The sequence below is a fragment of the Tachyglossus aculeatus genome, chromosome 14 (assembly GCF_015852505.1).
Source record: "Tachyglossus aculeatus isolate mTacAcu1 chromosome 14, mTacAcu1.pri, whole genome shotgun sequence".
Taxonomy (NCBI): Eukaryota; Metazoa; Chordata; class Mammalia; order Monotremata; family Tachyglossidae; genus Tachyglossus; species Tachyglossus aculeatus.
Genome location: NC_052079.1, coordinates 51,735,904 through 51,759,740, shown reverse-complemented (window position 1 = coordinate 51,759,740; position 23,837 = coordinate 51,735,904). Strand labels below are relative to the sequence as shown.

The window sequence follows — 23,837 nt, the reverse complement described above, 5'->3', positions numbered from 1 at the left end:
CGGGCCTCGGGTTGCACCCAGGTGAGGGGACTGGCGTGTGCCCGTTTCCCGCGTCCCTCCACTCCGAGGTTACTGGCAAACTCTCCCTGCCAAGCGGGCACAGGGGCACGGCCCGGTCAAGCCAGCGCCAGGTTGGGCCTCCATCGGCCCAGCCGCCCCGGGGTCCCTGCAGTACCAAGCCACCCCAGTCACTTGTGGTTTTCTTTTTTTTTTCCTCCTACTCCCTAGACACAGCCAGCCACCCCCTCAGTGCTGCATCTCTGGTTGCTAATCAGTGCCACGAGGGCAGAGGTGCTTTACTGGTGCCTGTTCCTGCCACCAGCTTTCCATCCCGTGCCACTTATTCTGCAGTCGCTTCACTGCAGCGACCCCTTGGAGGTCAGGGCCAGGCCCCTTCCCAGGGGTGCGGAGCCAAGCGTTGTTACCCCCAGTGCACCTGGCTCCGCTGGAGAGACACCGAGTGGTCCCCTACCTCCCTGTTACAGCCAAAAGCCCAGGACCTCGTGTCCCGCCCCGGGAGGTTCGTGGCCCAGCAGCTCCCAGAGCTCTGGGCCCCCGGGTGCCCACACCTCCCTCCTCGCCGCGGGCCGAGGGCCAGCCTCCATAGCCGGGCCCGTGGCAGCCACCACCTCTATCTCAACTGAACCTGAATCGCGGTAAAAGCGGGGAGGAGCGGGGGAGTGAATTTACCAAAACCAATGCCGGGACCGAGGTGGAGAAGCTGTGTGAACCTTTTTATAAATAAAAATCCCAAAAACCAACCTTCTGGCTTCAGGGATGGCCTCTGTCCTCCTGCGGGGCGGGAAGGGCTCAGCAGATGAGCTTTCCGGGATTGTCCTGGCCTGGATGGGTGGAGCGGGTGGGAAGAGGGGCTGAGGAAAACTAGGTCAGCCCCCTTCCCCCGCAACCCTTTGAAGGCTGCTGCTTGGTAGCCCGCGCTTCTGCAGCTGGCCGGACCAGGATGCGTGGAAGCAGGGACGGCAGAGAAAGGGAGCTGCTTTCACAGGATGCAGTTTATTTACAAACAAAAGAAACATACTGTACAGCACTGGCCTAGTGCGCACAAGACAGCACGGGCGTCCACTGTTGGTCCCAGACCCTGACTGACGGGGTCCTGCCCAATCCCCTCCTGTCCACCCTATCCTGAGTAGGCACAGGGCAGGCCCACCAGCTCTGCCCTCAACCCCTTTTCCTGAGCAAAGACTGACAAAATAGACATAAAGACCTCTAGCTATTTTACAATTAGATTTTGGTTCATAAAAAAGGTTAGGTGGAGGCAACTGGGCCCCCCCTCTCCCTCTGATCTGGCTCAGGGACTGGGATCTGGGTCTCCGTGCCCCTTCCTGGCAGGGTCAGGTGCCAAGTTGGCTGCCCTCTGGGGTAGCAGCTGATGCCCCCCAACCAGCCAGAGCTCAGGGGCAGGCGGCGAACGGGCTGGGGGGCCCCCTCGGCGGCCCCTGCCACCAAATGAAATGCAAGAGACAGCCAACCAAGGGGAGGGGAGGGGGGTCACATACCTCGTTCCAAGCACTGCTTTCTGCCCCGCGGGAGGAGGGCATCCCTGGCTGGCTCCTTGCTTTCTCACTGTTGGCCCCAGGGACAGCCCGCGCCCCGGGGGTGCTGGGAACGGGCAGCGGGAGACCGGCAGGAGCTAAGCTGCTCCCTGGATCCGGAGAACCCAGGGGTAAGCCTGCCTGCTCTCTCCACCTCACAGTGGCAGGTGCGGAGGAAAGGGGGCGGAGGGCCCGGCGGTGACGGAGAACAAAACTGTGCCCGCTGCTGGGTGTCGAGGGTAGGGGAAGTAGACAAGTAGCCAGCAGTGGCCCCCATCCACCCTCTCGGGGCCCCGGCCCCAAAGCAGAGGGCCTCAGCCTGGACGGGCCAAAAGCCCAGAGCTGAGGAGGCTGCTTTGGTGACCGGTGGATTGATGGAGCTGGCAAGTCTACTGGGGGTGAACCGTAGGGGAGGGGGCGGGGAGGGGAGCACAGAACTCGGGAAGACGGGAGGGGAGATCAGCCATCTATATCCCAGCTGAAGAGGTGGTGTTTCACCAGCATGTCCTGCACCCCTTCCTTCAAAGGTTTCTTCTCTTTCTCCTGTACCAACAGAACCCTTGTTAGAGGTGGGCCTGTAGAAGCCCCAGAGGCACCGAAGGGATGAGGCCCAGGAATTTCTCCTCCTCCTCCTCCTTTTGGGAGAGCGGGATGGGGGACTAGGTAGGTGGTGGGTGCTCTGCACATAGTAAGCGCTCAATAAATACGATTGATGATGATGGTGGGTGCGGTCGCCCGGCTACATCTTCTACCCCGCCCCCCGCCCAGCAGAGACCCGGAGTAGCGGCCGGCTGAGGGAACGGTTCCCTTCCTGCTCCGCTGGCTGCTGCCTGGGCACTGACCTAGGGGAATTGAGGGCCCGCAGTTGGAATGCCAAAATCCAATCCGGCAGGGCACAGCAGAAGCGAGGACTGAGGGAGAGAGTCAAGGACCTAGCTAGGGAGACTGCGCCGGCCCCTCCGGCTCCCCATGGCTCACCTCTCTCTTCAAGGGAAGTTCCCAATCCTGGGAGAGGCTGAATGCGAAATGGCAGAGGACTCTGGAAAGGAGGAAGGCAAAGAGGTTCCTTCAGCTTCTTCTTCCGCCTGCACCTGGAGGCCTAGACGGTTCTGGAGTGCCAGGCCTCCCTCCCTGCCTGGGTCTGCCCCTGTCCCGAGTCCCCTCAGTCTCCGGGTAGCTGGGAATTGGGAAGGAAGGAGCCCAGCGAGAGGGTTCCTTAAGCCCTCCCATCACCAATATCCACCTTCCCCTTCCCTGACCCAGGGGCAATGGCGGGAGAAGAGTGGGACAGAGATCTGCAGGACTCAGGGACCTCGCGAGTTGTCCTCACCGAGGGTATCCGTTCCCCTTATTCCACTTTTTTTTTAATGGTATTTGTTAAGCGCTATGTGCAAAGCACTATTCTAAGCACTGGGGAGATTACAAGGTGATCAGGTTGTCCCAGAGGGGGCATCAGTTTTAATCCCCATTTTCCAGATGAGGTTACTAAGGCCCAAGGAAGTGAACTGACTTGCCCAAAGTCACACAGCTGGCAGTTGGCGGAGACGGGATTTGAACCCATGACCTCTGACACCAAAGCCCGGGCTCTTCCCACTGAGCCATTGCCCCCTCTGGCCCTGCTCACCCCTACCCCCCAAACTGTCCAGAACGCAGCGGAGCTCACCGCAACTCGCACTTGATCTGGACCCAGCCGGGGCTGCGCAGGAAGGACCACGGGTGGAACCACTTCTCCACGGTCTGCAGGCTCGAACACAGCACTTCCAGCCACAGGTGCAGGACCTGCTCACTGGGGACAGGGGAAGCGGCAGTGCTAAGAGCTCCCGCCACTTGCGCTCCAGTCCTGCCGTCCGCGGGAAACCTCGCGCGGCCCTCGGAGGCGGCCGGGCGGCAGCGCTGGGGGTGCGGGGGGGACACTCACTTGAGCCCAACGCAGATGAGCGAGCGCAGCTTCACGTCCATCTGAGCGTGAGCGGAGTCGTGTGTCATGTTCACCGACTGCACCGCCTGCCAGGCCGGAGGAGGGTGGCGAGGGTAGTTAGTTGGGCGGCCCTAGCCCTTGTCGGCCCTCGGATCTACCGACCGACCCTCTGCCGGCCCGGAAGCAAACGGGCCAACCCGACGGTACGCGTTGCGTGTGTCAAGTGCAACATCGGGTAACGCCATTGTATGCGGCCTTGGCAGAAATCCACACAACTTGGAGTGTGTCTCCGCAGAGACCCCACCCTGTCTGCTTTCCCTCTACCTCCCCTCCATTCCCTCCTGGCTCCAGAGCTAGTACGCTCCCGCCCCAAGGCCCCGGGAACACAGAACTTGATGGCAGGAGGCCGGCTGCTGGAAAATAATAGAAGCAGCGTGGCCTAATGGATAGAATCAGGTCCGGGAGTCTGAAGGACCTGGATTCGGATCCCAGCTCTGCCAGTTGTCTGCTGTGTGACCCTGAGCGAGTCGCTTCACTTCACTGGGCCTCAATTACCTCATCTGTAAAACGGGGATTAAGACGGTCAGCCCCACGTGAAAGAGGGACTAGGGTCCAACCTCACTAGCTTGTATCAACCCCAGTGCTTAGTACAATGCCTGGCACGTGGTAAGCGCTCAACAAATATCATTTAAAAAAAAACAACGGATGTAAAGGTGTCAGGTCCCGTAGCTGTTCTGGGCAGGTGGCGGACCAGAGAAGCAGCGTGGCTCAGTGGAAAGAGCCCGGGCTTTGGAGTCAGAGGTCATGGGTTCAAATCCCTGCTCTGCCAATTGTCAGCTATGTGACTTTGGGCAAGTCACTTCACTTCTCTGGGCCTCAGTTACCTCATCTGGAAAATGGGGATTAATAAAATAATAATAATAACAATGGCATTTATTAAGCGCTTACTATGTGCAAAGCACTGTTCTAAGCGCTGGGGAGGTTACATGGTGATCAGGTTGCCCCACGGGGGGCTCACAGTCTTCAACCCCATTTTACAGATGAGGGAGCTGAGGCCCAGAGAAGTGAAGTGACTTGCCCAAAGTCACACAGCTGACAATTGGCAGAGCTGGGATTTGAACCCATGACCTCAGACTCCAAAGCCCGGGCTCTTTCCACTGAGCCACGCTGCTTCTATATGCCAGACACTGTAACTAAGCACTGGGGTAGATACAAACTAATCAGGTTGGACACAGTCCATGTCCCACAAGAGTGTGAGCCCCCCTGTGGGACACCCTGATCACCGTGTAACCTCCCCAGCGCTTAGAACAGTGCTCTGCACACAGTAAGCGCTTAATAAATTCATTCAATCGTATTTATTGAGTAAATACGAATTGATTGAACTGACTGAATAAATGCCATCATTATTATTATTAGGCCAGCTGAAAATGGATGAACGGCAGGATCCCCCTTTCCTCCGTCTCACAAACAGCCCCCCCCCCCCCCCCCCCCCAACAACACACATATACCCCACAACCTGGGCTGGTCCTGGGGAACTCACTCGATAGAGCAGCTCCTCGGGAGTCAGGACTTTACCATCTTCATCCAACCTAAAAAGGCCCAAAGCCGAGTTTCAGTTTCAAGGCGCCACTTCTGGCACCAGCTCTGACGCTTGGCCCCGAGGGGGGCAGCCCCCCAGAGCCATTGGGAGGGCCATTCATTCATTCATTCAATCGTATTTACTGAGCGCTTACTGTGTGCAGAGCACTGGACTAAGCGCTTGGGAAGTCCAAGTTGGCAACATCTAGAGACGGTCCCTACCCAACAGCGGGGGCCAGGGGCTGTCTGCGCTCCCGGACCCCTCTGGAGATGTCCAGAGGGCAGGAATGCAAACACAAACTGAACCCAGTGGCGGGGAATTCTGCTGGTCGGAGCTGGGGAGAGGAGCAGCGACAGGGACAGTGAGGGGACGATGCGGAGGGAAACCGACGAGCAGGGTACGGAAGCCCCCTCACCAGGGGAGGGTCGAGAGGCTAGAGAGAGAGGAGCAGGAAGGGGGTAGGGGGAGGCTTTGGCAGCGGCAATAGCAGCAATGATGTCACCTGTACGTCTTGCAGAGCACTAGGCGGGAGTAAACGGAATCAAAGTCTCTTTCCACTTCCCGGCCTGCGGCCTGCAGGAGACAGCAAAGGGCGGGGGCGGAAGGAGGGGAGATGGAGGGGGGGAATCCTCATCGGAGACCCCCAGCCCCACGGCCCGAGCGCTGCTGTAGGCCTGGGGGAAGGAGAGCGGGGAGCCAGACCCAGAGGTAGCCGCAGCCCATCTGCCTCCTTTCTCCTGCCTGGCACCCCAAGGGTGACAGTCCTGGCCCCTGGGGCCACTAAGCCAGGGAGCCAGCGAGTCGGGGGCACCGACCTCCTCGATGAACAGCCAGGGGTGGCAGGGGCCCCCGAGCAGCGACGGCTTCTTCAGCCCGTGTTGGAAAATGGACTTGAGGGCCGGGCAGAGGCTCCCGCGGACCAGGTCCGTCACCCCTTCTGTCACGGAGTCGTCTCCGGCGATGGAGTACTGAGGCCCCGGGGGTGCAGGGGGGAGAGAGAAGGGGCAAGTCAGGGTTGGGCCTGGAAACTGCGCCAGCTGAAGATCCCAGCCCACGCCATGCCCCCCACCCCCCCACCCCCTCCAGTCCCACAGAGACAGCCATCTCCCTGAGGAAGGGAGACAACCCCCACTGGGCTTGGAAGGAGAAAAGTCTCTGCTGGGTCATGGAGGGAGGGTAGGGCAGGTGGAACTGGTGAGACGACCTAGAAGGGTCATGATGTCTGGGCACCAGGGGATTTCCCCCAAGCTTCCTCTTCCAGAGCCCTGAGGCTGACCGGAGTCCACTGTCCCAGAGGGGGAATGGGAATCATGTCAGAATTTGGCTCCTCAGAGCTCCAGGGGTCTCAAAGGAGGTCTTTCCTGTTTAAGGAGGCACCTCGTAGACAGTGGGTGCACGAGCTGCCTCGCTTCTGGCCACGGCCTCAATTTACCCACTGGGCGTGTGTCAGGGGGGTTGGGGGGAATCTAGACCCAGAGGTTGGGGAAGCAGCCAGGAGACCCCAGATTCTCCCTGCTCCCCTCCCAAGGGGCTGTGGAGACCACCCTTGCCCCTCAAGTTTTACCTCTTTGCTCCTTTCGTCCAGGACTTCCACAAACTTGGCAGGAAACCAACCTACAGAAGCACAAGCAGGGCTGAGGAGTCAATTGGGCTTTCTGATAAGAGGTCCCCAGAGGGCTCAGGAGAGTCGGTGGGGGGCTCAGGGAGGATGGGTGGGGGCGTGTTGGTAGATGCAGAGTTAAAGTAAGAAGAACACAACTGATTGGCTTGGGACAACTACAGAGGATGGACAGGATGGAAGTCTCTGGTATAGGACCTGATCTTTCAGGAAACCTCTAAATCTGCCCCAAAATGAGCTCTTGAGAAGGGAAGCAGGGGTGGGGGGAGAGAGGGGAGGGGGGCTGGGGGACAATTCAATGTTTCCTGCCTCAAAGAGGGGAAGAATCAGAAGCCCAGAGGGATACTGTGATTATTCCCTTCCAAACTCAGGACCCGCCAGGCGTGAGGGTCCCGGGCTGGCAGGTTCTGTCAAGACTGGGCACCCCACATTCTGGGGCCGCCTCCACCTCCCCCACGAGATGTGCCCGAGGGAGAAAGATCCGGATGAGCCGCCGGCCCTCGCTGGTACTCACCTCTCAGGCCGTTCAGCTCCCCCACCCAACAGTGCTCATCCTTTTGGGATACAATCTAAAGAAGGAGGCAGAGGACAGGGCTATTGATTCTCTGCGGGGGGCGGGGGAGAAGGGGGAGGGGAAGTGGCCTCCAGCCATGTAATAATAATAATTTTGGTATTTGTTAAGTGCTTACTCTGTGCCAAGCACTGTTCTAAGCGCTGGGGTAGATACAAGATAGATAGATACTTCTCAAGCGCTTATTACAGTGTTCTGCACACAGTAAGCGCTCAATAAATACGACTGAATGAATCAATACAAGGTAATCAGGTTGTCCCACATAAGGCTCACAGTCCTCATCCCCATTTTCCAGATGAGGGAACTGAGGCCCAGAGAAGTGAAGTGACTTGCTCAAAGTCACACAGCTGATAAGTGGCGGAGCCGGGATTAGAACCCACGACCTCTGACTCCCAAGCCCGGGCTCTTTCCACTGAGCCACGCTGCTTCTCTGTGTGAGTGAGGCTGATTGGACAAAAGAGCCAAAGGCCGTTTGCAGGGTCCATATCAGGTGCAGCTGGAGCTCAGCACGGGTGGGTTTGGGGCCAATTTTGGTGGGTTTGGGGCCAATTTGCACCCTCCATCCCCCGATCTGCAGGCCCAGGGGGTGGGTGGAGGTCTGCCTGGCCCTCTCCCGGAGGCCCCCTCCCCGCCCCAGCCCTGCACCGTGATGATGTCGTTCTTGCGGAAGCCCAGCTCGTCGTCATCATGGCGCTCGAAGTCCAGCAGGGCCCTGGCGCGGCGCCGGTGGCTGCGGAGACAGGCCACGTACTTCTCGTGGTCCTGCTGGTGGCTCTCCATGGAGTAGTCCGGGGTCAGCTCCTGATGACCCACGCGAGAGACAGACGTGCAGACACGGACAGAGAGAAAGAGACGGGGTTGGGGGGAGAGAGGGAGAGAAGGGAGCGGACGGAGAAGGGAGAGAAGAGGAGAAGGAAAAAGAAGGGGAGAAAGGGGAAAGAGGGAAGAGAGACAAAGAGTGAGCGGGGAGACACACAAAATGAAGGGGAGAGACAGAGAGTACGGGGGACAGACAATAAGAGGGGGAGAGACACAGAACAAGAAGGGGAGAGAAACAAAGAGCGAGGGGGAGACACACAGCGAGGAGGAGACACAGAAAGAGTGAGGGGAAGATGTGAAGAGCGAGGGGGAGAGAGACACAGAGCGAGGAGAGACACAAAGGGGAGAGAGACAAAGAGAGGGGGAGAGAGGCAAAGAGACGGGGGCAGTGAGAGGGTGAGAGAGATTGGGATGGGACTCTTGAGGAAGTCTGTCTGCCCCTTCCTTCTCTCTGGCCAACAGAAGTCAAAGGTCCCCGGGCTATGGGCCATAAGCTGCGCCCAGCCTGCGGCCCCCCACGGGAACCAGACGCGTGCCTGCAGTTTTGCACCCGGTGCCCCGGCTCAGGAGCCACTGAGGCCCCGGGCCCCGCCCTGACTCACAATGTTGCAGTGTTTGGGGTCCACGCACTGGAAGTGTCGGGCCACCTGCAAGATGGCCTCGCGCAGGGCGGCCACCAGCTCCGTTTGCTTTATGTTTTTCGCCTTCAGCACCTCCAAGTCGTCCTCGCCTGGAAAGCAGTGGGGATGAGGGGGCTCCCAGCTGGCTCTCGCTCCCGGGGTTCCCCTCTGATCCCCCCAACCCTCCAGCCCTGGGTCCTGGGACAGGCAGATCCACTTTGGGGGACAAAGGGAGGGGATCGGGGAAGAATGGAAACCCCACTTTGAGAAACGCCATGCACCCGGGACCTCCGAAGAAAGGGCCGGCCTTTCAGGAGGCGGGCAGGTCCCCGGCCCCCGGCTCTGCACTCGAGCCCCCCCCGTGTTCTCACCAAACAGCAGGGAGGTGATACCCGATTTCCTGCGCTGGGTCCTGCGCCGGACAATCTGTGGGGGTGCGGGGAAAGGATGGAGGTCAGCGGGGAGCAAGAGGGAGCCGGTTCCGAGACAATGGGCGAAGGAATTAGGTTGAGCCCAGGGAGTGGGGTTGGGGGAAGGGGGAGGCGGTGGCAGGGATCGGGGTAGACTGAGGCGGGAGGTGGGGGCGGTGAGGATCAACAGCTGGTTGTAGAGAGCTGTATTACACGGGCTGAAGGAGAAAGCTACCTTCACTGCCCTAAGATTGGGCCTATCCCATTTGCTGCCCAAGGCAGGACCGCCGCCCCCACCGCTGGCCACCGCCCATCCCCTCGCTGGCTGGGGGCCGGACCCCGGCATCCCACCTTGGAGAGGTTGTTGACGGCGGCGCTGGAGCTGAGCAGTTGGCCCTGGTCGGCGATAAGGTAGGCCAGGTGCTTGCGACGCTGGGTCTCCACGGCCACTTGGGTGAGGGAGCCCGCCAGGCGCATGGCCTCCCCCAGCAGGGCCTCCGCGTCCTCCATCTGGGACGGGATGTCCGACAGGGTGTTAAAGATGGACGCCGAGTTCTCCGACTGGATCAGCTCCTCTTCCTACCCTCGGGGGCAAGGACAGGTGGCCTGTAGGCCCGGCGGGAGGTAGCCGGCCCAGACGGGCCCACTCCCGCCTGGGCCCTCCTTCTACAGACAGAGCCCAGGCCACCTCAGCCACTCTTATGGGGTCAGCACGCGGTGCCTTCCTCACCCAAAGCCCCCTCATTCCCCACACAGTTGGGCCTCCCACCCTGGCACACAGCCAGGCCAGCGGTGGGAGCTTTGGCTGCCTGGCACCCCAGGAGACCAGGCCTCGGGGTTCAGAAAGGCACTGAGGCCCCAACGGCTCATCATCTCACAATCCTCACTTCTGGGTCACCTGGGGGCATCAGGAAGGGAAGGATGGCACCACCTTGCAGGTTCTCTTCCCCTTCCTCTGCCCTCCCAGCCCCCAAGGCCGGTGACCCACGGCCTAGGGAGTCCCTGGGCTTATCCCCTGCCGGAGGGCGCAGTGGCTTTGCCCCCGGCATTGCGTCAGGGGGCACGGGGACTGAGGAGCGGGCACCTTCATCCGCAGCATCCCCAGCGTGGTCTGGAACAGCACCAGGGAGCCTTGGTAGAAGAAGAGGTCCCATATGCGCAGAAGCAGCTTGATATGCACCACGCTAGCGAAGGCCGTGAGGAACCAGTGCAGGGTGATGAGGGACAGCTCTGTGGATGGACAGACGGACACACAAACACACACGGTTGTGAGAAACCAGTGCAGGGTGATCGAAGAGAGCTCTGTACACACACACACACACACTCTCTCTCTCTCTCTTAATTGTGAAAAACCAGCACAGTAATCAGGGAGAGCTCTGTGGATATGGCTATTAACACATACACACACACACTCACACAACTTGATCAGAAAGCTACTCACTGTGAGCAGAGAATGTGACTACCTACTCTGTTGTAGTGTGCTCTCCCAAGTGCTTAATCCAGTGATCTGCACACATTAAGCAAGCGCTTTGTACAGTGCTCAAGCGCTTAGTACAGTGCTCTGCACACAGTAAGCGCTCAATAAATACAGTAAGTGCTCAATAAATACAACTGAATGAATGAATGAATGAACGTTAAGTGCTCCATAAATGCCATTGATGATTAAGATGATGGAGAACTCTGTGGACACACACACACACCCCAACCTACACTTGGCTGTGAAGAACCAGCAATCAGGGAGAGCTCGGTGTGCACACGCGTGCACACACATATCAATCAATCAATCAATTGTGTTTACTGAGAGCTTACTGTGTGCAGAGCACTGTACTAAGCGCTTGGGAAGTACAAGTTGGCAACATATAGAGACAGTCCCTACCCAACAGTGGGCTCACAGTCTAAAAGTCACTTAAGCCCCATAAGTCACACATACGCACAAATGTAAGCAACCAGCACAAAACGATGAGGGAGAGAGCTCCGTGGACAGATACAGTCATATAGAATTAAAAATGACTGAGAGAGCTCTATGGGGAGAGAGAGACACACACACACATACGCACAAATGTGAACAACCAGCACAAAACGATGAGGGAGAGAGCTCCGTGGACAGATACAGTCATATAGAATTAAAAATGACCTGAGAGAGCTCTATGGGGAGACACACACACATACACACACACTCTCTCTCTCTCTCTAAGGCCTTCAGCTCTCATCACCAGTAATTTCAGGCTGGAGATCAGGTCCTACAACAAGTGCTTAACCAGTTCATTCATTCATTCATTCAATCGTATTTATTGAGCGCTTACTGTGGGCAGAGCACTGTACCAAGCGCTTGGGAAGTACAAGTTGGCAACATAGAGAGCCGGTCCCTACCCAACAGTGGGCTCACAGTCTAGAAGGGGGAGACAGACGACAAAACAAACCATATTAACAAAATAAAATAAATAGAATCAATATGTACAAATAAAATAGAGTAATAAATACGAACAAACATTTATACATATATACAGGTGCTGTGGGGAGGGGGAGGAGGGGGAGAGGAAGGAGGGGGCTCAGTCTGGGAAGGCCTCCTGGAGGAGATGAGCTCTCAGTAGGGCTTCAGTAGGACCAGTCAGGACGCAAGGCTGAAGTTGCGACAAGGACAAGGCCCCTCTGGCTGAGGACCAGACTCAACTCCCTCTCCCTTGTGTGTCACCTCTGCCTTTGGATCCGTACCCTTCCACAATCGACAGTCACGCCACCCTGAGTCACGCAGCACTAATTTTTACATCGGTAATTTTTCTTTTTGTCTATCTCCCCGTCTAGACTCTAGTCTCCTTATGGGCAGGGAACCCAACTACCGATTCTGTTGTCCTTATGTTGTTCTTTTAGACTGTGAGCCCACTGTTGGGTAGGGACTGTCTCTATATGTTGCCAACTTGTACTTCCCAAGCGTTTAGTACAGTGCTGTGCTCACAGTAAGCACTCAATAAATATGATTGATTGATTGATTGTCCTGTACTCTCCCAAGTGCTAGGAGCAGTGCTTTGAACACTGTAAGTGCTCAGTAAATGTCACTGACTGGGGTTGCCACAGCCCGTGGGAGTCAAGAGATCAAGGCTTCTCCACCAGTACGGCCCGGGGAGGGACCCGACAGCACTTTACCCAAGGAGGCGAAGTTGGGTAGACCAGACGGGGCCGGGCACCGTCCCGCCTCCCTCCCTCTCGCCTGCGCGCCCGCCCCGCCGACCCCCTCACCGATGTCGTGCTCCTGGAGCAGCTTGTCCAGGCGGGGCAAATACTGCACGATGAGGTGGCGCAGGACCCGCTGGTCGGTCTGAACCCCCATCAGGGTGGTGCTGAAGTAGGAGGCGGGCACCAGGTCCTCGATGATGGCGCACATCATCCAGAAGGCATCCTCCTCCTCCAGGAAGAGCAGCAGGCAGGCCGCCACCTGGCCGGGAGACAGGCGGCTGGGGGCTGGTCTGGGACCCTCACCCTCACTGAGCAGCGTGGCTCAGTGGAAAGAGCCCGGGCTTTGGAGTCAGAGGTCAGGGGTTCAAATCCCAGCTCCGCCAATTGTCAATCAATCAATCAATCGTATTTATTGAGCGCATACTATGTGCAGAGCACTGTACTAAGCGCTTGGGAAGTACAAATTGGCAACACATAGAGACAGTCCCTACCCAACGGTGGGCTCACAGTCTAAAAGGGGGAGACAGAGAACAGAACCAAACATACCAACAAAATAAAATAAATAGGATAGAAATGTACAAGTAAAATAAATAAATAAATAAATAGAGTAATAAATATGTACAACCATATATACATATATACAGGTGCTGTGGGGAAGGGAAGGAGGTAAGGTGGGGGGATGGAGAGGGGGACGAGGGGGAGAGGAAGGAAGGGGCTCAGTCTGGGAAGGCCTCCTGGAGGAGGTGAGCTCTCAGCAGGGCCTTGAAGGGAGGAAGAGAGCTAGCTTGGCGGAGGGGCAGAGGGAGGGCATTCCAGGCTGGGTGACTCTGGGCCAGTCACTTCACTTCTCCTTATCAACACCCCAGTGTTAAAGTAGAGGGATTATTGAGTGGCGGCCCAAAGGGATAAATCCTGGAATATACATATATACACCTGTATATATGAATATATGTTTGTACATATTTATTACTCTATTTATTTATTTATTTTACTTGTACATATCTATTCTATTTATTTTATTTTGTTAGTATGTTTGGTTTTGTTCTCTGTCTCCCCCTTTTAGACTGTGAGCCCACTGTTGGGTAGGGACCGTCTCTATATGTTGCCAATTTGTACTTCCCAAGCGTTTAGTACAGTGCTCTGCACATAGTAAGCGCTCAATAAATACGATTGATGATGATGATGATGATGGAAGAGGTTCTATCCAGGAGCTAGGATGAATACATTAAGAATATGCTCGATGGTTTTGTAGTATTGCGGCGTGGCTCAGTGGGAAGAGCCCGGGCTTTGGCGTTAGAGGTCATGGGTTCAAATCCCGGCTGCGCCGCTTGTCGGCTGTGTGATTTTGGGCAAGTCACTTAACTTCTCTGTGCCTCAGTTACCTCATCTGTAAAACGGGGATTAAAACTGTGAGCCCCCTGTGGGACAACCTGATCACCTTGTAACCTCCCCGGCGCTTAGAACAGTGCTTTGCACATAGTAAGCGCTTAACAAATACCATTATCATTATTATTATTATTCTCTGTGCCTCAGTTACCTCATCTGTAAAATGGGGATTAAAACTGTGAGCCCCCTGTGGGACAACCTGATCACCTTGTAACCTCCCCAGCGCTTAGAACAGTGCTTTGCACATAGTAAGCGCTTAACAAATACCATTATCATTATTATTATTCTCTGGGCCTCAGTTCCCTCATCTGGAAAATAGGGATTAAGACAGTGACCCCCCTGTGGGACAACCTGATCACCGTGTAACCTCCCCAGCGCTTAGAACAGTGCTTTGCACATAGTAAACGCTTAACAAATACCATTATTATTATTATTATTCTCTGGGCCTCAGTTCCCTCATCTGGAAAATAGGGATTAAGACAGTGAGCCCTCTGTGGGACAACCTGATCACCTTGTAACCTCCCCAGCACTTAGAACAGTGCTTTGCACATAGTAAGCATTTAATAATAATTATTATTATTGTTATTACTATTACACAGACCCACTGGGCACCGAAATCATACTAAATGGAGGGATGCCCTCCTACCACTTTGGTTTATTCCACCCATTGCTGGTGGGTTTCCCCCTTGGCCTTCTCAGATACCCCCATCCCGGCGCTCCCAGCCCTCCGGAGCTTCGGCCTGCCCCGGCCCCCTCACCATGCCGGTGCCCTGGCAGTAGCCGATGTCAGGGTAGAGCCAGGCGAGCCCGCGCAGGATCCGGCGCAGGCGGGGCACCCCGATGCTGTTCATGTTGGAGAAGCAGGCGTTGCTGGGCATGGTGCGGAGCAGGTCCTTCTCAATCTGTCACGGCCAACCCGCCCCCGGGGACACAGTCCTCAGGCAAAGTCGCGGAGAGGGGCTGCCCCCACCCCTTTCCCCATCCCCGCGGGACGCAGCAGCAGGACAGCAAGGAGCAGGGACAATCAGGGTGCAGCCGGGGAAGCCGCAAAGAGGAATGAAGCTCAGACCCAAACCTCTCCGGATGGGGAGGGAGGAAAGGCTCGGGCCCCCCAGGAGCCGGTGAACTCAGTGGAGGGGCCGGGTGGGAAGCCTGATGGTCTGCAGTGGTTTGAGAAGAGAGGGGCTGGAGAGAAAACAAAGCTGCGGGTGTTTTATTTTTTTGTGTGTGAATATGCTTTGTCTTGTTGTCTGTCTCCCCCTTCTAGACTGTGAGCCCACTGTAGGGTAGGGACCGTCTCTATACGTTGCCAACTTGTACTTCCCAAGTGCTTAGTACAGTGCTCTGCACACAGTAAGCGCTCAATAAATACGATTGATTGATCGTTTACGACCCATTCTGAGACTATGGATAGGAATGGGAGCAGGGGGATCGGGGTCCTTCTTCATTCATTCATTCAATCATATTTATTGAGCATTTACTGTGTGCAGAGCACTGTACTAAGTGCTTGGGAAAGTACAATACAACAATAAACAGTGATATTCCCTGACCACAATGAGTTTACAGTCTTGGGGGCGGTGGGAAGAGACATCAAGACAAATAAAGTTCTGATAGCACACCTCCTCCAGGAGGTCTTCCCTGATTATTTCCTTCCCTCCTGCCATTTCAACACTTCCCCCACCCCTGTTGCATGTACGTATCTTTATCTGTAGGCATATGTGTATCTTTATATGTATGTATAGAGAAGAAGCAGCGTGGCTCAGTGGAAAGAGCGCGGGCTTTGGAGTCAGAGGTCATGGGTTCAAATCCCGGCTCCGCCAGTTGTCAGCTGTGTGACTTTGGGCAAGTCACAACTTCTCTGTGCCTCAGTGACCTCATCTGTAAAATGGGGATTAAAACTGTGAGCCCCCCATGGGACAACCTGATCACCTTGTAACCTCCCCAGCGCTTAGAACAGTGCTTTGCACATAGTAAGCGCTTAATAAATGCCATTATTATTATATTTATATGTAAAGATATGTATTTATATCTTTATAGAGAGATGTACATATCTTTATACTCTATTGCTTTCCCCTGTAATTTGAGTGTCCGTCTCCCTCATAGACTGCTAGCTTCTTGAGGGCACGGATCACATCCACCTACTGTATTTTGCTTTTCCAAACACTTAGTGCGGTGCTTTTCACAAAGTAAACCCTCAAATAACACTACTGCTGGATAGGGTGGCACCTGGAGTGAATTGTGGGGTTGAAAGCGGGCTTTTTTTAAAATGGGAGAAATTTGAGTGTGTTTGAAGATGGAAGGGATGGAGCCGCTGGAGAATGAGAGGTTGAAAATAGCAGCGAGGGAAGGAAGGAACTTAAGAGGAAGTGATTTTAGGAGATGAAAGAGGAGGCGATGAGGGCAGTAGCGCAGGTAGAGGGACTGGATTTAAAAAGCAGGTAGGTGACCACTTTTCATTCGTTCATTCAATCGCATTTATTGAGCACTTACTGTTGCCGCTTGGGAAGCACAAGTTGGCAACATATAGAGATGGTCCCTTCCCAACAGTGCACTTCTGAAGTAACGGCTGGGAAGCCAGCAAAAACTCAGAAAGCAGCAATTTTATGTTGAGGGAGTCAGCGGGGAGGGAGTCAGTGGGGAAACTTTGGGGCAGTCATGCATGTCTGAAGTAGGCAGAGAGTTTGCCAGGGGTTACAGGGGAAGGTGGGGGGAAGGGGTGGGCCTGGGGGCTTCGGGTGGAAGTTGAAGGTGTAGAAATGTCAGATCAGGGGTGGTCAATAGGGGAGGAAGGGGAGAGTTGTCAGGCTGAAAACAGAGCATGGCAAAGCGAATTTGTAGTGGTAGAAGTCAGCCTGGAACCTGGATTTCCATGAGCTACAGTCAGCCAAGGGAATGGAGGACGCGGGGTCTGGCAGTAAACCAAGGCTGGCAGAACCCAAACCAGGGAAATCCTCCCTGGCACGGTGACCTAACTCCGAGCAGCCCCCAGAGACAGCCCGGCCTGCGGAGCTGAACCACCCACTTGCAGCTCCGTCTCCCCAAGAGAGCGCGGTTGGGCCGAGATCCGGCCGACACTCCCCCACTCCCCAGCTCCCGTTCGACCCAGGCCGGATTAGGCACGGCGCAGCTCTGGCTCACCTGTTTGGCAGCAATGGTCTCGTCGTTGGAGCTGTTCTTCACAATGTCTCTATACGACATCTCCGAATTCCTCTTCTTCTGCAGGGCTCCTGACAACCGCATCCACAGCTGGGGAGGGGATAAGAGGGGCACAGGAGAGACCAGGCAGTGAGGAGCCAGGCACGGTTAGCCCCGGTGCGGAGCGGGGTGAGGACCTCTGTCATGATCCCTGCCACATCGGTAACCTCCCGCACTTAGGGATGATAATAATAATAATAATAGTTTTGGCATTTGTTAAGCACTTACTATGTGCCAGGTACTGTTCTAAGCACTGGGGTAGATACAAGGTAATCAGGTTGTCCCACATGACGCTCACAGTCTTCATCCCCATTTTCCAGATGAGGTAACTGAGGCCCAGAGAAGTGAAGTGACTTGCCCAAAGTCACACAGCTGATAAGTGGCAGAGCCGGGATTATAACCCATGACCTCTGACTCCCATGGAGGGATGTAGCCGTCTGTTCAGGACGTTCACATTTCTGCTCAATAAATACGACTGAATTAGCTTGTCTCTACCCCAGCACTTAAAGAATAGTGCCTGGCACACAGTAAGCGCTTAACGTGTGCATTTAGCCTTAATTCTATTTGTTCTGATGACTTGACACCTGTCCACATGTTTCGTTTTGTTGTGCGTCTCCCCCTTCTAGACTGTGAGGCCGTTGTTGGGTAGGGACCGTCTCTATACGTTGCCTATTTGTACTTCCCAAGCGCTTGGTACAGTGCTGTGCACGCAGTAAGTGCTCAATAAGTACGATTGAATGAATGAACGAATGACGCCTGTCCACATGTTTTGTTTTGTTGTCTGTTTCCCCCTTCTAGACCTCACGTCGGGTAGGGACCGTCTCTATAGGTTGCCAATTTGTACTTCCCAAGCGCTTGGTACAGTGCTGTGCACGCAGTAAGTGCTCAATAAATACGATTGAATGAATGAACGAATGACGCCTGTCCACATGTTTTGTTTTGTCGTCTGTCTCCCCCTTCTAGACCGTTAGCCCGCTGTCGGGTAGGGATCGTCTCTATAGGTTGCCAATTTGTACTTCCCAAGCGCTTAGTACAGTGCTGTGCACCCAGTAAGTGCTCAATAAATACGATTGAATGAATGAACGAATGACGCCTGTCCACGTGTTTTGTTTTGTCATCTGTCACCCCCTTCTAGACCGTGAGCCCGTTGTTGGGTAGGGACCGTCTCTATATGTTGCCTAGTAGTACTTCCCAAGCGCTTAGTACAGTGCTGTGCACACAGTAAGCGCTCAATAGGATTGAATGAATGAATGAATGCTGATGACGTTCTAAAGGTACCCTCGGTTCTACTAGAACGCAGAGAGTCTGCCCTTGATGATTCCCACATCACCATCATCATCAATCGTATTTATTGAGCGCTTACTATGTGCAGAGCACTGGACTAAGCGCTTGGGAAGTACAAATTGGCAACATATAGAGACAGTCCCTACCCAACAGTGGGCTCACAGTCTGAAAGGGGGAGACAGAGAACAAAACCAAACATACTAACAAAATAAAAGAAATAGAATAGATATTTACAAGTAAAATAAATAAATAAATATGTTACGATAAGGACGCCGAGACCGGTGCTATGCACAGCTGCACAAGCATTGGTCTTCCAACTCCCCCTCTTGACCGAACTCTCGTTATGTGGAGGGCATCTGCCAGCTAATCTTGTTGTACCGTACTCTCCCAGGCGCTTAAACGCGAGGGGCCAGAAAAGGGAAGTGTCACGGGCAGGGAACAGGTCTGCTAATAATTTCTCTTGTATTGTACTCTTCCAAGTGCTTAAAACAGCGCTCTGCACATAGTAAGTGATCAATAAATACCACTGATTGATTAGTACAGTGCTCCGCACGCAGTAAACTCTCAATTAACTGATTCACGTCACGATCTATGCATAAGCGAACGTGTTGTTGGAAGAACATTCCCCGATTCTCTATCGCCAAACACAGAGTGACAACCCATGTTGTGGAAGAAGTGCTTACATTGTGAGCACCTGTGTGTCTGACATGATTAACTTGTATCTACTGCATGGCTTGGAATGCTGCTTGACACACAGAAATCACTCTGTACCATAATAATCTTATTATTATATCGGGAAGCAGCGTGGCTTAGTGGAAAGAGCCCGGGCTTGGGAGTCAGAGGTCACGGGTTCTACTCCCGACTCTACCACTTGTCAGCTGTGTGACTTTGGGCAAGTCGCTTAACTTCTCTGTGCCTCAGTTACCTCATCTGTAAAATGGGTAAGCGCCACGTGGGACCTGATTACCTTGTATCTCCCCCAGTGCTTGGCACATAGTAAGCGCTTAACAAATACCATCATCATTATCCGGTGCTCGAATAGATTTGTTTTGGGCATTTTCTCTCCTTCACTCTGTACGTCTTTATTTCTGAAACTGTGTTACCTTCGTGAAATGTAAGCAGTGTAGGGAAGTAGTGTGGCCTAGTGGATAGAGCGCAGGCCCTGGGAGTCAGAAGGATCTGGACTCTAATCCCGAATCCGCCACTTGTCTCTTGTGGGACCCTGGGAAAGTCACTTCATTTCGCCTCAATTACCTCATCTTTAGAATGGGGATTAAGACTGTTAGCCCTATATGCAACAGGGACTGTGTCCAACCCAATTTGCTTATATGTACTCCAGTGCTTAGTCCAGTGCCTGGCACATAGGAAGCGCTTACCAAATACCATTATTATTATTATTATTGTTATTAGGGTCCTCAAAAATCTCCAGTGGCTACCAATCAATCTGCGCATCAGGCAGAAACTCCTCACCCTGGGCTTCAAGGCTGTCCATCCCCTCGCCCCCTCCTCCCTCACCTTCCTTCACTCCTTCTCCCTCACCTTCCTTCTCTCCTTCTCCAGCCCACCCGGCACCCTCCGCTCCTCTGCCGCTAATCTCCTCACCGTTAGGCCTCGTTCTCGCCTGTCCCACCATCGACCCCCGGCCCACGTCATCCCCCGGGCCTGGAATGCCCTCCCTCTGCCCATGCGCCAAGCTTGCTCTCTTCCTCCCTTCAAGGCCCTACTGAGAGCTCACCTCCTCCAGGAGGCCTTCCCAGACTGAGCCCCTTCCTTCCTCTCCCCCTCGTCCCCCTCTGCATCCCCCCCATCTTACCTCCTTTCCTTCCCCACAGCACCTGTATATATGTATACGTTTGCACATATTTATTACTCTATTTATTTATTTTACTTGTACATATCTATTCTATTTATTTTATTTTGTTAGTATGTTTGGTTTTGTTCTCTGTCTCCCCCTTTTAGACTGTGAGCCCACTGTTGGGTAGGGACTGTCTCTATATGTTGCCAACTTGTACTTCCCAAGCGCTTAGTACAGTGCTCTGCACACAGTAAGCGCTCAATAAATACGATTGATGATTGATGATGATAGGGTATGAGTTCCTTCAGAGGCCAGTACGCCGGTAAGGGGCCCTGCGGGCAGCATTCTCACCTGGGGCCTCATGCTGTGCGGGATGCCCGCCAGCACCAGGGAGCGCAGCTTGTCGGAGCGCGGCAGGGAGACCTCGATCTTATCCCAGGTCAGGTCGCCCACATCGTGGTTGTGGGTGAACTCCAGGTGGGCCTGCCATCTCAGTCGCTGCTGGGGGTCCTCGGTCAGGGGCACGCCCAGCAGCCGGTTGGAGTTGGGCTCAGCACCGTCTGCATTGGGGGAAGTGGGGAGGACCAGGGAGGGGGAGAGAGAAGATAAAACAGGATAAACTTCTGAAGCATCAAACATTGGTCAAGCATCAAGGAGTCCCTGTATCATCCTCTGTAGAGTCTCATCAGCCACCCCCTTCCTCCTTGCCCTGTGAGCCTAGCTAGGCTGGGGTCAAGCCCTCAGGATCCCCACTTCCCAGGTGGTATCTGGGCATATTACTCCCCTCCTCAAAAATCTGCAGTGGCTACCAATCAATCTGCGCATCAGGCAGAAACTCCTCACCCTGGGCTTCAAGGCTGTCCATCCCCTCGCCCCCTCCTCCCTCACCTCCCTTCTGTCCTTCTCCAGCCCAGCCCGCACCTTCTGCTCCTCTGCCACCGCTAATCTCCTCCCCGTTAGGCCTCGTTCTCGCCTGTTCCGCCATCGACCCCCGGCCCACGTCCTCCCCCGGGCCCGGAATGCCCTCCCTCTGCCCATCCGCCAAGCTAGCTCTCTTCCTCCCTTCAAGGCCCTGCTGAGAGCTCACCTCCTCCAGGAGGCCTTCCCAGACTGAGCCCCTTCCTTCCTCTCCCCCTCGCCCCCCCTCCATCCCCCCCATCTTACCTCCTTCCCTTCCCCACAGCACCTATATATATGTTTGTACATATTTATTACTCTATTTACTTATTTATTTTACTTGTACATATCTATTCTATTTATTTTATTTTGTTAGTATGTTTGGTTTTGTTCTCTGTCTCCCACTTTTAGACTGTGAGCCCACTGCTGGGTAGGGACTGTCTCTATATGTTACCAACTTGTACTTCCCAAGCGCTTAGTGCAGTGCTCTGCACACAGTAAGCGCTCCATAAATACGATTGATGTTTGATGATGGTAGAAGCTGGGCCTCAGCAGGTGAAAGAACATCTCCCCATAGGCCCAGGGACCCGGTCTCACCTTCTTGGTCCACGCGGAAACCAAACTCATCGTAACGGAACTCTGGTTGCTCCACTGATTCTTCTTTCTAGGGAGCGGAAGGGTAAAAGAAAGAATAATCATTCCCGCTTCAGCCGGGCTGTCGAGCGGGGCAGGCTCCAACAGGTACTCACCCCTCGATCCACTCCCTCAGATGGCATCAAGGAGGCATACTTGATGGCATATAGATTCACGAGGGTCTGATATGTAGTGGCAGAGGTCAAAAGGGGCACTTTGCAAAGCTCGGGACGCTGATGCGTCAGAGGCCTTCCCTGACTAAGCCCTTTATCTCCCCGCTGCATTGTCGACTGTGAACTTGGCTGTGTACCCCTTAAGCGCTTCGATTCTCACCCCAGGCCTGCAGTACTTACATTAATATTGCCACATTTCCCTTATCCCTAATCTATTTTAATGTCTATCCCCCCCCCCCCCAGTAATAATAATAATATTAATAATGGCATTTATTAAGCACTTACTATGTGCAAAGCACTTTTGTAAGCGCTGGGGCGGTTACCAGGTGATCAGGTTGTCCCACAGTCTTAATCCCCATTTCACAGATGAGGTAACTGAGGCAGTAGAATGTAAGCCTCTGGTGGGCACGGCTCACATCTACCAACTCTGTTGCACGGTGCTTTTCCAAACACTTAAAAGAGTGCTCTGCACGTGGTAAATGCTCAGTAAATGCAACTGATTGATCGGCGTGGGTCCGTATCACTGTATCTGCCTCCATCCGGGATGCCAGATTGCAATGCATCAAATCCTCGGGCCCAGCTGGAGCTGGTCAAGGCAACTGACTCTGTTCATTCCTCTAATGCAGGGAAGGCCTATGCCAGGGCTGGTTCAGGAAGAGGCGGGCCACCAGTGGGTGAAGGCCTAAAGCAGGAGTCCCACCGAACGGGCATCGTCGGTCCCCTTCACTCTAAACTGTGGAGGCCTCAGAAAGCTCTAACCGTAGCCTGGCTGGGCTGGGTACTCTACCTGAGTGTACTTGGCCAGGATCTCTTGGGGCCAGATGCTTGGGGTCAGGGCAGAGAAAGGGCCCCCACCAGAAGGCGTGTGGCTTCCTACGGCCAGGAAGAAGCAGAAACAGAAGAGCACAGCATGAGGCATTGCCCAGAGCACGTGGTATTTCCTCCCGACGGGCTCTAGATTCGGGATCAAAGATGCTCCTGAGACGGGGAGAGGGATGGAGGGAGGAGGGGAGGGGAAATCCAGGACAGATAGGCTCCTTTTCATTCATTCATTCATTCATTCATTCAATCGTATTTATCAAGCACTTAATCAGTGCAGAGCACTGTACTAAGCGCTTGGCCCCAATCCCTGTCCCACATGGGGCTCACAGGCTTAATCCCCATTTTACAGATGAGGGAACTGAGGCACAGAGAAGTGAAGGGACTTGCCCGAGCTCATACAGCAGACAAGTGGCCTTCCCAGACTGAGCCCCCTCCTTCCTTTCCCCTATCCCCCCCGCCCTACCTCCTTCCCCTCCCCACAGCACCTGTATATATGTTTGTACAGATTTATTACTCTATTTTACTTGTACATATTTACTATTCAATTTATTTTATTTTGTTAATATATTTTGTTTTGTTGTCTGTCTCCCCCTTCTAGACTGTGAGCCCGTTGTTGGGTAGGGACTGTCTCTATACGTTGCCAACTTGTACTTCCCAAGCGCTTAGTACGGTGCTCTGCACACAGTAAGTGCTCAATAAATACAATTGAATGAATGAATGAAAGTGGCGGAGCAGGGATTAGAACCCATGACCTTCTGACCCTTAGGCCCTTGTTCTATCCACTACACCATGCTGTTTGGGAGAGTACAATATAACAATAAACAGACATATTTCCTGCCCACTTTTCAGCTTTTCTAGGTCAGGAATGAACCCAGATGATGTCTTAAGCAGAACATAAATTAAGCTTCAGTCTCTTTCTCCCCGCCTCCCCCTGACCCCAACTGGAAAGAGAGAGAAAGCTACAGGGCTGGCAGGCAAAATGGGGAAAAGCGAGGGATTAGGCCATCTATTGCTCAGGAGATGGGAATGGCAATGGGGGAGGGATACGGGGACTGCCAGCCCTTGCTGGTCCTTGAGTTAAGACTCCCTTATCTGTTCCACGTCAGCAGTCTCTGGAAAGCTAACAGTCCGAAGGGCCAATCTGGTGGGAGAAACAGGGCTTCCCGCTGTCCTCTGCCGGCCCCCAGCCCCACAGTTCCCGGTGGGGGGAGGTCACCTCTCTCCCCCATTTATTACCTGACATTTCACTGGGAAGCGAGGCAAGGTGCTCCCAGGTCCAGGGTGCCCCCTCGCCACAGAAGCCTGGATCCTGTCGGGAGCGCAAAAAGAAAAGCCAGTCAGGTTGCTGTTCCCATTCTGACTCCAGAGAACACCTCCCTTCCCTTCCCGTCAG

The 23,837-nt window shown here is 54.3% G+C and overlaps 1 protein-coding gene across 1 annotated transcript; it reads right to left on the bottom strand.

The window, feature by feature from the left end:
- Window positions 1-993: 993 nt before the first annotated feature.
- On the bottom strand, window positions 994-23,752 carry SGSM3 (small G protein signaling modulator 3). The gene is made up of 21 exons (XM_038756563.1): window positions 23,681-23,752; window positions 22,410-22,495; window positions 21,414-21,480; window positions 20,271-20,479; window positions 16,784-16,891; window positions 14,404-14,547; window positions 12,323-12,518; window positions 10,173-10,318; window positions 9,440-9,667; window positions 9,071-9,104; window positions 8,661-8,788; window positions 7,885-8,040; window positions 7,183-7,237; window positions 6,615-6,664; window positions 5,866-6,018; window positions 5,553-5,623; window positions 5,012-5,060; window positions 3,472-3,557; window positions 3,217-3,339; window positions 2,532-2,592; window positions 994-2,096 (listed from the first exon to the last, which is right to left on the bottom strand). Exons 1-21 carry the CDS (start codon window positions 23,685-23,687, stop codon window positions 2,013-2,015), a joined length of 2,241 nt encoding a protein of 746 aa, XP_038612491.1. The 5' UTR covers window positions 23,688-23,752; the 3' UTR covers window positions 994-2,012.
- Window positions 23,753-23,837: the final 85 nt, after the last annotated feature.

Bases quoted from the DNA above. Each gene is read 5' to 3' on its own strand.
- SGSM3 (XM_038756563.1), bottom strand. The intron at 21,481-22,409 runs GTAGAGTACCCA...TCCGCTCCCTAG, and splicing joins TCCTGGCCAAGTACACTCAG to AAAGAAGAATCAGTGGAGCA. The intron at 6,665-7,182 runs GTGAGTACCAGC...GTGCTTCTGTAG, and splicing joins GGAGCTGAACGGCCTGAGAG to GTTGGTTTCCTGCCAAGTTT.